Source organism: Tachypleus tridentatus, unplaced genomic scaffold (genome assembly GCF_004210375.1).
Source record: "Tachypleus tridentatus isolate NWPU-2018 unplaced genomic scaffold, ASM421037v1 Hic_cluster_2, whole genome shotgun sequence".
Taxonomy (NCBI): domain Eukaryota; kingdom Metazoa; phylum Arthropoda; class Merostomata; order Xiphosura; family Limulidae; genus Tachypleus; species Tachypleus tridentatus.
The window spans coordinates 27139361-27153089 of record NW_027467782.1 but is presented as its reverse complement, the minus strand read 5'-3'; the positions used below and the strand labels follow the sequence as shown (position 1 = coordinate 27153089).

At 31.8% G+C, this 13729-nt stretch overlaps 1 protein-coding gene across 28 annotated transcripts in view; it reads right to left on the bottom strand.

Annotated features, from left to right (window-relative positions):
* The window catches only part of LOC143242462 (dynein axonemal heavy chain 7-like), a 141916-nt gene that overhangs the window by 100328 nt on the left and 27859 nt on the right, over positions 1 to 13729 (bottom strand). For 23 of the 28 annotated variants that reach the window (XR_013022766.1, XR_013022765.1, XR_013022742.1 and 20 more), the window contains 4 exons: positions 13223 to 13406; positions 9593 to 9748; positions 1664 to 1875; positions 68 to 228 (listed from right to left, as the gene is read on the bottom strand). Coding sequence is in view for 1 of the 28 variants with exons in the window: in XM_076485876.1 (XP_076341991.1) it covers positions 73 to 145; positions 1664 to 1875; positions 9593 to 9748; positions 13223 to 13406 (625 nt within the window). In the remaining 27 variants the exon portion in view is untranslated. Of the gene's footprint in view, positions 1 to 67; positions 866 to 1663; positions 1876 to 9592; positions 9749 to 13222; positions 13407 to 13729 lie in introns of all 28 variants that reach the window. The other 5 variants (XR_013022743.1, XM_076485876.1, XR_013022745.1 and 2 more) reach the window with 3 other exon arrangements.

The window sequence follows — 13729 nt, the reverse complement described above, 5'->3', positions numbered from 1 at the left end:
ATTTACTGCTACAGTAATTATATCTCATACACTAAGCCAATAATGTACAGTGACTTCTATTGCTTACTTGTGTCAAAGAGGCATTAAAAACAGGAAGTTCAATTCCAATAGCTGTTCAGCAAACTTATTCCTTTCAGCAACCATCCTATTCAAAAAATCCTCCACAATAAGCAGTTTGAATATTCCAACTGGAACAGCCTCTTGTAGCAAACCTGTAACCAGTTGAGGCTATGCAATAAAATAAATATTAGTTGGACTGATACATTTAGCTCGAACAATCAGCCACCTGTCAGTTTATACCAGTATTCCAGTGCACTGTCAGTGTCTGGGTTATTGTATCTGCCATGGATGAAGCAGTTTGAAAAAAAACCTAGTATTTACACTCCAGTCATCTTGAATCATCAGGCTCACAAGGTTCATAATTACTACCTACTTCATCCTCTTCAAATGACTGTGCATTGGAATTTTGTAAATTACTTGCAGTTTCATCCAGAGTAAAACTCTAAACAACTTTGCTATCTTGTTGCCATAATAGTAATCAAAACAAGGCACTGCAGAAATCTCAGGTCATGTGAACTGAAATTTTAGTAAAAAAATATTTTCTACTATTTGAAAGAGGGAAACACACATGCATGATCATTGTACAATACTAAAGGACTGTTTATCTGTTTGCTTACACACAGTTATAGCATCTTTGCTGATTGATATGTTAACACATCATTAGTGCCTGATTAATAGAAATGACTCATTAGTACTTCATTGGTGATGAACATGTTAATCCAACAATAATAGTAAGGCTTTTCTCAATTGTACAGAATTTCCAGTCATCGTGTAAGTCTAATATTTTGTTTATTAGGGTGAAAACCTGAAGGTGAAGAATAGAAGTGATATAAATAAACAAACGAAAAAGGTTATAGTTATTACCACGAAATAAGACTTTATTAGGTGAAAGAAGTTTCAGTTCTATATCAATAAAAATCATAAATAGCAAGAGTACTACAAATGACTCAATACAATCTAATCATTTTAGGATTTCATTTTCTTGTTCATTGATTTACAACAGTAAGTATATTTTACAATTTTGTTTATTCTGGTTGACTTTCATTAAGGCATTTCATTTTAATTATGATCTGTAATAACTGATGTAGTTCTAAACTAGTTGGCTTTCGACTACAACATACATAATTTTTGTAAGGGTCAGATATGTTTTAAAATTGTCTTTCACAAATTATCAGTGTTACCTTTTAGCTCTTCTGAATATTTGTAGAGAATAATAACCCAATAAACAATAGATTCCTACTTCCTTCTATATATACTTCCTTCTGTTTAATAGATTTTACAAAAATACAACTTAACAACTTATGCATCATTTTTTATTCGTTATCTTTTTTATGTCAGGATAGGTTATCAACTTAAAAATATTTTAATAAATTTATAAAATGACTATTATCAAGTAGATAAGATAATATATTAGATGACATAACTGTGAAGGTACTTATTAGTGTAAATTAATATTTACTGTGCAATAAAAAAAGGCTACACACTTTTTAAATTAACAGTATGTATCTAATACCCTCTCATTTTATGCTTTTTGTTGATAAACTGATTAGATTAGAATTTATAACATTAAAAAAGTCTGTGCTTAAATTTTTTATGGTGTTACCTTTTACTTTCTTCCTGGTGCTCATTTGAGATGTTATTCAATAACTTTTCCAAAAGGATCTCTGTTTGGCTAGCTAAAGACTCATAAAGTTCCCGAAAATCCAACTGGAACATTCCGAGATCAACAATTTTGTCTGCAGTGTACATAAATTTGTTGATCCAGGATTTATACTCATAAACCTGTTTTCTCCATACTTCAAAGCTGCTCTCACTCTAACATATTAAACAGTGATTTTTTCAGTCTAATGAAGATGCATTATTGGGAAATAAAAAAATAATAAACTAAAAAATACATAAAAAATGTTATCATAAAACTGTATTTGAACAAAATTTACAGATTTAAAACATATTTTAGGATAGCAAAAACTATTTTAGAATTAGGACCTCCTTCTTTTCTTTACTAACATCTCTAACTGAACACTTCAATGAATGAAGTTCTTAAAAATAAGTTCAAACAGTGTTAGGTAGTGCAAATCAAAGACCTGCATATCACATAACAAGGTTCTTGAAATTTCAGTGGAAAAAGAACTAGAAGGTTTCGATGGAAAAATTTAATATCTAATAAACTTAATAAAATATCAAATTAAAAGTATTCATATACGTCTAATAATGTAAATGAAGAGAATTTATCTTTACAGGAAAACTTTGCAAAAAAAAAAAAAAAAGCATGTATATGACTTATTGCATAAGTTTTACTATATCAAAGAAAGAAAAATAGTTTTTTGAATCAATAATACAAGTGAGTTTGGTAAACCTTAGACACAGAATTATAAATTCAAAATGCAAAAAATTATTTTTTTAAAGTTCAGAAGTTGACATTTTTCATACACTGAAAATGTATTATAAATAGGTACTTACTTCGTCTTACATAAAGCTATCTCAACCTTTTTCTGCCCTCTAAGCATTGTAAAACATTTTCATGATCAGCCTGCCAGTTAATATACTTCACCAATTTCACATGATACCTCAACATGTACATATCATGTGAATACTCTCCACTAATTTTTTGCATCACCTACATTTGTGCAGCTACCTCCCTCTGCTATTGTTATTCAATCCTCACTTTCATGGCAGGTTATAAAAGAAGAACACCAGCCAAGGGTAGAGGAAGTAAGCAGCTATCAGAAATGCATTTTCAGTGCATGAAATATGTTAACTTCAATATGGTCTTACCTCCTTTCATACAAAACTTGAATTCAACACTGCAAAGTTTTAGCATACAATGTGGGAACCAAGTGGAAAGTGACTCCCCTGAATGAATGTATGTGCTTTGAGATGAAAATGAAACACACTTATGAGGTACCATACTGACTTCTGGAACAGGTATGCTCTTTGCTCATGATGTAGGAAATGAATCTGACATAGGTGTAATCCACAGTAAAATATAAACAGAATTAGCTACATACACGTGCAATCTCAACCAGACAAATGAGATTTCATGACTTGTCCTTGGCATTAGAAGGTTGATGATGAAAAAAAGATAAATTATGACATAAACATAAACGTGGCTAAGCCACGTGGACTGTGTTATCTATATATATACGTAACAAACCTAATCATAAGTATACAGGAATTAAGAAGTGGAAGTTAGCTTCTGGCTGAAACTGGACAAACTCCCAAAACCACATTAGGAACAAGAAGTATAATACACCAAAACTAGCATTACAGGGTTGCCTCAAATCAACCTCATGAACAAAGCAATATCTGTAACCAGTGTCACAAACAGAAATCGTTCATTACCCAGTCATAAATACAGGAAAGAGATATCCAGCATCTGGAATTATTAGGAAGATTTGTAACACTTACTCAACCACAAGAAACAGTGCACTTATGTCCTGTATCTGTCACTGAGAAGCAGGTGAAGTCCCCCAAACTCAATTGTAGGAGCTGGAAAAGAACCTCCTGCAACCAGAATTAATGAGAATAGGAGTCTCTACCATAAACAACTATAAGAATAGGAGAGTGTCATCCTGCACCTAGTTTTAAGAGGAGGATTCTGTATAGGCTGGGCCTGCTCCAACCGATTTGTTACTTTATTTTGACAGGAGTCCACCTGATAAAAAGCATCCAGAGGAAATGGAAGGAGGCAGATCAGCCTTGCCCTCTTCTAACTGGTAAAGTTCTAGTCTCACTCATGATCAATCTTTTCAGAAACTAAGAAATGGGTAAGAACTCCTATGTTACACTGAAAGAAAAAAGGGGAATTAAATGTGGTGGGGAGTCCAGAGGACCATCACACTAGAGAAAGTACAATGGGTATCTTTAATTCCTACTTTTAAAAGCATATCACTCCCAATTAATGCAATCAAAAGGTCAGCAAGCATGGGTGATAATCCCCTTCTGCTATACTCAGGAAGTCCATGAGTGATGGTCTCCAAATGATATATACATATACATACCACAGGGTATGCTACAAGTGGTATTGTTGAAACATCCCATTCCTACAGTGAGTGTTATAATGTAATCATGACGTCAATAGTGCATATCTGACCAGGCAAAAAGATATGACAAAATGATGAATAAGGTGAGAAAACACATTGTGGAGGTGGGGGCCTTCCATGGAGGAGTTAGAATACACCAGCCTAATAAGTTATTATGAAAAATGAAAGGTTTCCAGGGTATAAAAGTTGGGAAATTGAACCTCAAAAGTAGTCAGGTAATACCACATAAAATCATAAGGAGAGAACTATACAAAAGTTGATCAGCATCAGCACCAGTGAAAGATGAAAGTGATAGTCAAACAGCATCCATGAGCAGCACAAATCTTAGGGATGAAAGACCAGTTAAGCAGTATGTCATAAGAGAAATGGTAGAAGAAGCGGGTAACATTGAAAACAGAAATATCTAATTTGTGATTTCCATAAGCAATGAGGAGAAGAAAATAAAATCTTGAGGGGGGAAGAGGATGATAGAACATGAAAATGAAAGTTCAAAGTAAGAATGGTAAAGATGTAAAGAATCACACTAAGATCCCAATCATGCATATTATAGGAACATAGAGGATGCATGACTTGAAATAATAAAATGGAGAGAAATGAAAGGGAAAGACAAAACCTGCAGAAAAGGAATGTGTTTGACAAGTCTATCAGATATCTAGAAATGACCAACGTGGAGAACCCTTTGTCAAACAAACAGGTGAAGAACAAGGAAAGAGAATGAACAGAAGGGTAGAAAGGAAAAAATCACAACAAATAGATCAAAGTCTTAAGGTATACTCTCACCTATGTGGTAAATGGACATGAAAGAAGGACTAAGGGTACAAGAAAAAAAAGATGTTACACATGGAGTCAATCCCTGGGCTGAAACAATGCACCTGACAAAAGCCATGTGTGAAGGCAGAGTGTGGTGACATCTGGACGAACAATATATAACTGAAATCAACAGAATACAGATTTAAGGGTAGACAAAGGTTACACAAGTAAAGGCTGGAGCAGTGAGAATGATGGTTATATTGGCCAAGACAGAACCACTAGTAAAACAAGACATAGTGTGGTTTGGAATAAAAATAGAACTCTTGAAAGAATATCAAATAAGATATTAAGCATAATTGTGAAGAATTCTCCAAACTTGACTGAACACGACTACCCCCCAAAGTTAGTGGATAATAAACAGAAGAAGAAAGAAAAGGAAATTTGGTGATCCAGTGGAGAAAGGCATAAATGAGATATCTCCAACTGAGAACATATCCACCTACAGGCCTGTAGATTAAGAGACTATTCCACATGTAGAATCTTGTTGGGAGGAGATAAAAATCCACTACCAGATTTAGAAGAAAAGGCAAGTGAAGACCACAAAGTGGTAATTGTGGGCCCAGAAAAGAGATTTAGGATCTGAAAACACAGAGACCTTGAACTGTTACTTCCTGGCTCTGTGATACGAGTTACTACAGTGAAGATGTCAGAATGTAACATTACCACCCACTCCATGATAGAGAGAGGAAGAAAGTAGGATAAAGCTTGATGAACTGCCAAAAACTTGAGAATGGTGATATGGAAAGAAGAACTCCAAGCTGTAGATTACAAGGATAAAATGACATTACTAGTGTCATGAACATAAGAAAAGAAACCAAAGCAAAGCTCAGCTCTGTAACCAGGAAAGAATAAAACATGTCAGTGATGGAACAAAACAAACATTTAAGTTCTAAGTTTACAAAATTAGTATGATAAGGCACATAGTGAAGAATTACAAAAAAACAACAGCATTTATTCAAATAGAACAATCAAGTACCTATTTCTGGTATGTAATCTAGAAATTATCTAAATCTACCTAATTAGCAAAGTACTTATAAGTATCAAATAGACAACCATCTAAGTGTATCTAGCCCACAAAATATGTAATAATAATAACTGTGCAAAATGATTAAGATTACCTAGAAAACACATTAATAATCCACATCTAACTTACAATTCATCTGAAGTAATCTAGATGACAAAGGACACATAATTACATCCAACACTGAAGAAAATTATGAGAATAAAGCATGGAGATAAAAACAATGAAAAATATCATTCTTATAGATTAGTGAATTACATGTTACTAGTAAAGATATGTGACATACAAGCTATTTAAACATATATAGTTAAAAAAGTACTGATAAATATCAGACAAACCATCTAAATCGGCATAGTCCTAAAAATAATAAAAAAATGTGCAAACCAATGAAAATTACCTAGAAAACACATTAAGAATCAATATTAATTCACAAATCCTCTAAATTAACCTAAAGAAAAAGGACACATTTAAGTCCTACACTAACAAAAATTAAGATGATGAAGCACACAGTTAAGATTGATGAAGAAAATTATTAAAAGATAATAAGAATTGTTTGTCTGAAGTTAAGCACAAAGTTTCACAATGGGTTATCTATGCTCTGTCCACCATGAGTATTGAAACCCAGTTTCTGATATTGTAAATCCACAGACATACTGTTGCACCATTTGAGAGCTGGAATAACAAATAAGATGTTACAAGTAGTAATCATGTGTAACTTGCAATCAATTTAAACATACTTAGTTAAAGAACTAAGTGAAAATAACCTAACAAGCCCTTGAAATTTGTTAAGTCTACACAGTATTTAATATTAATGAATATGCAAAGAAAAACAACAAAGTAATAATCAATATCTCACTTGCAATGCCTCTAAAGACACTTAGATGACAAATGACACATAAATTTCTAACATAGCAAAGTCTAAACAGAGATGACACAAAATACTTAATTCTTCCATTTTTAGACAAGGACAAAGCCACACAAAAAGTATTGGAGCCAAGCTACAAGTGTATTAACCAGGTGTGAAGCATTCATGTTGAAATACTTATCATGGATTCCCTGATAGAGCTGGAAGCAACAGGAGAAAGGACAGGAAGAACAATTCACCACCAAAGTGAATGACATTGCAGTACAGGAATGGGTGGAAGGTGAAAACTCTTTAAGAAGTGTACAGTGTAACAGATTAAAATAAGCTACTAGAGAAAAAGAGTCCAAATTATTTTCTCATTAATTGTATTTTTTCTCAGAAACAATGCCACATGAAAAATAAGAAGAAATAACTGTTGAACATACAAACGTAGCTTCCTGCAAATTAAGACAAACTTTCTTTGCAGATGAAGTCTAACCTGATTCCTGAGAAGCTGTTTAACAGTAACATTTTCGACTGTAACAGGAAATGCATAGTTGACACAATGTTTGCAATTCATGAGATCTCTTATATTTCAGTAGCATGCAAAAAAACATAACTAAACAATGCTGTACCAATAGAGAAGGTGTGAAAGGAGGTAAGACCACATCAGAAGTTAACATTTTTCTTGTGTATTTCTTTCAGAATCTGCCAATTCTTAAAAGTGAGGATTGAGTGAGAATGGCAGAAAGAGCTAAGCTGCTTCAATATAGGGAGCACAATACTGTTGGTGGAAAGTAGTCGCATGATATGTACATGTTCAGAAATGGTGCAAAATTGATAGGGGTATATAGACTGGTGCACTGATTGAGAAAAGTTTTTAACAATGCTCAAAGAGCAAAAGAAATGTGATATAGCTGTGTTTGAGATCATACTGGAATAATTATTATTAAAACAATGCAACACATATAATACAATATGTTAATAATATAATAACACTTATTTATTGCTAAAGTACAGTTTATTAATACAATCACACTGTCTGCTTTAAACTCAATTATCAAATAATACAAATATTACTATGTAACCAAGAGTTTACCAACACAGTTACATAATAAACTCTCTAAAGACACAGAGCATTGTTTACTAACACAATCACATTGTAGTGTTAATGAACAAAATGACATTATGATTTTTTTGGTTTTAAAACACTTAAGTAACACAGACACAAATATCAGACACTAAATATTCCACTTAATAAATCAAGTAACAAAAGTATTTAAAATTTTTACTCTCAGAATATAGTCTTCTAACATAGTCCAATGCAGAACTTCATATTGTTTTACATTAACCTGCTATATTGCTGTCATTTACACAATATTTAATTATTCTTGTTAATTTGTCTTGTGAGGTTCATTAACATATATTTCTTTACATCTAGCAAATGTTTAGTATTATTTAATTGGTCCTGAAGTCTCCACAATGTTCTATTTACAAAGGCCTTCAGTAAATTCTTAAACTAGAAAAACACATTATAGCAAAAAAATATCTGATAATAATGGCCTCTGAAGAGAATACATAAAAAAGTTTGTGTGTGTGTGTTTTTATACAGCAAAGTCACATTGGGCTATCTGATGAGCCCACTGAGAGGAATCGAACCCCTGATTTTAGCTTTGTAAATCTGGAGACATACCGCTGTACTAGCGGGGGGAGAAAAGCTTTAATGAAGAAATGTAGTAAAAAATTTATTGTTGTTTTAGTAAAATCCTACACATTGGACTGTGTTTTCTGTCCACTGTAGTGAATTGAACTCATGAATTTAGAGATTTAAATCCATAAAGTTACTGCTGACCCACTGGGTTTGGGAACTGCTAAAAGTTAGAATTCAGTCAGTTTTGCTGAGGTTTGTTTTGTAATTATAAATATATTTAGAATAACTTATCCATTTTACAAATGCTCTTAAATGTTTACTACATCTATCATACATATATATATCAAGCAGAAATGCTGTTTGTGCATATACACTTCTCACCTACACTTGACATGCACCTTCAGGGCCTCTACAGAAAGTCTTGATGGATCAGCACATAAACTTAGTTCTCTATGTTATCCCCTTGGCCACTATGTATTTTACCTACTATTTTACTGATATCTATTTAACTCTGAAAGTACTCTTAGCGCCCTCCTAGGAGTGATATTGGTGGGCTTGCATTTGGATCTAATCACTGTATGTTACTTTCTAAGGACTACTGTGTCTTCTCCCCGTGTGCTGAGTAGATATATCAGATATTTGAATATCATAAGCATGGGATGGCTTTGGCATGACTGTAACCATTCTGCACATTACTCAAGCCTACTCAGTTAGAGACTGCATGATTATTCCCATGTCTAAATAAGTCATATGTAGAGTTTTTGTTTTTAATCTGTAATTTGTCTCAAAAGGACAGTGTACATCCTGTGCACAATATTGCTGTGGGTCCATACTGAATTTTGTACTTGGCTGCACCACTAGAAGTAACATGTTAGGCAGCACAAACATAAGCAGTTTTTCTATTATCCCATAGTTAGCCATCATAATCAAATATAAAATGATTAAATATAATAGAAAAAACTGTTAATTCTTTATATTTTAACATGATCACTGATCAAATGATGCAAATAAATTTCCTACTTTAATAACTTGAAAACATACCTCACCATCTAAAATGTAAAGATACTTATTAAAGTTGTTCATGTATTTCTGAAGATGCTGGAATTGTTCTTTGAGAACAGTTAATATCTGTGTCTTGATAATACTTGAGAGCCAAAACATACTGTATTCAGATGATTTTCAACTCGAGGAATTATTCTGACAGAATGAAGCAAAGAATCCAAGATATCCAGCATAAATGTTTCAAAATCATGGTGAGTTGGTTCAAGTTTGATCTGCTGTCCAACTGCAACCAATTTTATAATAAACATGTGATTTTCCTGAAACAAAAAAGACATGTATACAAATTTTACTCTATAGAGAAATAGATATTTTTGTGCAACATACTGGATGGTTGCATCTTATCTACTCTACAAAGCCTAAAAACACATTTGTAAAAGTTTAGAAAATATTTTAATGTTTTCTAACTAATCTGTAACATTTTTTTTCTTTTTGTGACAAGCAAGTAAACAACTGCATGAAGGTTGTATAGGTATGCAAACATGTATTTTAAAATGCAGTCCTCTGTTATACAGAACTTATCAACTAAAACTAACTGCTCACCATACTTAACTCTCAATTTGTATAAAATATATTTTTGTACAGCAAAGGATTTGAACTGTACAAGAAAATGGCTGTGTTCATTTTCTACTTATGTATGTGTGGTGATGAAAAGCATTATTTTTACAGTTAATAGGTTTTAATTTTTATCTTATGTGGAGTAATAATCAAAGTTTAAATTTTTATCTTATCTGAAGTAATAATCAAAGTCTTAAGAAAAAATGTAAACAAAGTTCTGATACTGTAATGAACATCACATATAAACACAAACAGTACAAAATGATTTGCAAGACAGTAATTTAAGGTGTATGTCTAAAACTCATAAACATTATACTCAGATTAGTTGACTAACTTTTATCCACAAAGAAGAAAGAAAAGTATATTTAGCCCATACTTGGAAGTAAATTTTCTACAATGCTAAATAAACAACAAAACCAATGTTTAAAGTAATTTTTAAAGAAATTTTCCATTGGTTTTTTTGTAAACAATGAAAATATCTTTTCTGTGGTAAACTTTAGAAAATAACATGGGAATGTATTAAAGGTACAAGTTCTTTTACAAGGCAATCAAGCTTGGTCATTGAAATTACATAATACACATAGAATTATGCTATTTTAGGTAAAGTAATAAAAAAAAAAAAAAGAAATGAATCATACTAATTATAAGCTAATCAAGCTTACAAAATTTAAATGTTCACACAAGAGTAACAATCATAATACATGTATACACAAAAATGTTTTGGGAGAGTAACCAAAACTGTTTTTCCTTCTTCTCTGAAAGCTGTTAGTTTGTATCACTGTAGTTTAACTTTTTTTTAATGTTGAAGAATATATACTCAGCAGTGTGTTGTGGTTCTTGCACTTGTATACTTCTTTGTAAACCTTTTTGAAAGTGCAGAAAAAATGTTTTAGGACTGTTTCTCTTTTGTGTAAATTAAAGTTTTTCTACTTTTATTCTTAATGCAAATCTTATGTGAGTTGTATGATAGTGTCAGTTAACATTAACTTTGATATTCAAAGATGACTACAACGATAACTTGAATTTTATAATTCAGATGTTTTACCTCAAAACATTGTAAATGGGTTGGTAAATGTTGTGTAGCAACTTTCCACTGGCTAAGGCTAACCACTTCAAAAAAGAATTTCAAAAGATTAAAAAAAATAGAAAGACACAAGAGGCTTATGCCTATCACTATTATAAATAAAGAGATGTGTAAACTGTGGGAGATGGCAGCAAGGGCTTAAGCTTTTATAAGAAAGGGTACATCAACTAACAATGATTTTCAGAAAGTTAGGAAGAGTATTATACAGTGGAGGTAACTGTAACGAGCCTGTTCTATTGAACAAAATATTTTATTCATTGAATTGTATATACAAGGAACTACTAGAGAGAAAGTCAACAAAAGAAACAGAGAAGGATGTGGATGATAACCTAAGAAGATTGTAGTTATGGGTGATTCCTTAACAAAGTATGTGAATAGGATTGTCTGTGGGGTAAATACAGAGAAAATAATTAAACAAACATATTCCTTTAGAAAGAAAAGGGTAGCTCCAAATAAAAAATCAGGTTGGTTCACAAAGGGTATAAGAGATAAAATTAAAGAAAAGCATTGTATATTGAAGAAATATAACAAAGTCTTCAGATAAGGTAAAACCCTTTAGGACTGATAGAGATCGGCCTATATTTAATGATTATGAGAAGGCTGGGTTATTAAATTTGTTTTCTTCAGTTTTAATTAATGAATATTTAAAAGGTATTCCTAATCTTGAACAGGTTGAAAAAGATGATTTCATTAATTCTGAGCTTGTTTAGAAAACATTAAGCAGTTTAAAGAACGATAATGCTACTGGGCTTGATATTTACCAAGAAATTTGAAGGAGGTTAAGGATTAGATATATAAGCTGCTTGCTACTATTTTTGTTAGTTCTTGAATAGTGGGCAGGTGCCAAAGGATTGTAAGTTAGCTAATATTTCACTCCTCTTTTCATGAGAGATGATAATTCTCCCAGTGATTGTAAGTGTATTAATCTTACATCAGTTGTGAAAAATATTTAAGAAAGTCTGATAATAGAGGCTTTACAAAGTCATTTCAAAGGGTTACTGCTTATGTAGATGAGGATAACAGTGTAGATTTGGTATATTAACCTTCAGAAAGCATTTGACAAGGTGCTAAATAAAACATTTAAAAGGAATTATCTCTGTAGGTATTAGAAAACAATTACCTAACTGGATAGAAGAGCAGCTGAATGGAAGATTGTTACTGTAAATACAATTCAGTCACACTATTAATATCACAAGTGAGAGTCAGGTTTAGAACCTTTGCTCATTTTTTGATTTACATCAATGACATAATAAAGGAACGATTAGTTCTAATAATAAAATAATTGTACAGGTGAGAAAATAACAAATGCAAAATAGATTATAAAGTAATGCTGAAAGAGTCAACAATTTAAAATAACTTTATTGATAAAACATGAATACCATGTTTTGGGCAACAGCACTTCATCAGCTCTGGAGTATTTATGTACGAATTATTGTTATGAAATAATTTCATGTGGCTTTGCATATGTGAAGATTCTCTTTAATGAGCTATGAAAGTTGGTTTACTCCTAACAGGTTTAGTTTCTGTTTTCATTTATCTTATGAACACTATTTACTCTTCCACTTCACTTATTTGCTGAATGAAATTTTCACATTTTTCCATCTCAGGCAAGATCCGTTAATCATAGTTTGAGATGCAGTGATGTAGTTGGTTGATTGTTCAGCCTAAATTGTTGATCATAAATGAGGAGTGTTTTGTATTTTCTTTGCATCCATTCATCATTCAATGAGTCTTTTATTCTGAAGTGTCCACTGCTCAGTTTCTCACTTCAGTCTTAGTTTAGATGATTGTAAATTCCAGAGTTATTCAACTTTATATGCTCCAGGTCCAGTATTTAACACATTCAGTTCAATGAGATGTCAATAAAACATTTAATCTATAGTTACACGTTTTTTTAAACATTTTTTGTATTACTGGTAACTTTCTTTTACAGATAATCAATTCTTTTGGTAAAAATTAATTATGTATTTATAACAGACAAAATGTAGTTTTGTTTATGCATTTACAAATAGGAAATAGGGCAACCCATGTTATTCTAAAGATAAATTAAACATCTTTCTTTAAAATGTCAGGCAAATATTGGCATAACTACCTTAGATCTGCATAAAAATTCAGTGTATTTTTCCATAAACACCTTGCAGAGAGATTGGAGTTGCAGAGTCATTAGCATTGCTACATTGTCAAAGAAAGACTGCAGATGAAGCTGAATAGTGGGAGACGGAACATGCTTCTGCTTGATACCTTGATGAATTGTGTTTTGTACAGCTGTAAACCACCTGAAAGAAGAAAACCTACTTATTAATACGTTGTAAACATCACAATCTGAGTTGATGCTTTTCAGTTTACCTATTGTTATTATACTAACAAGCAAAAAAGGATTTACAAATCTGTATTTTATAAACAGAATTTTAAGAAATGTTCTGATCTTCCCACATTTTCTATAACTGAGGATATAAAAACTTGCTTTCTTAAAGAACTCATTATCTTATATTCTACATAATATTATATTTCTCTGTTTTCCTGTTGTTATTATAATAACAAGGAAAAAAGGATTTACAAATCTATATTTTATAAACAGAATTTTAAGAAATGTCCTAGT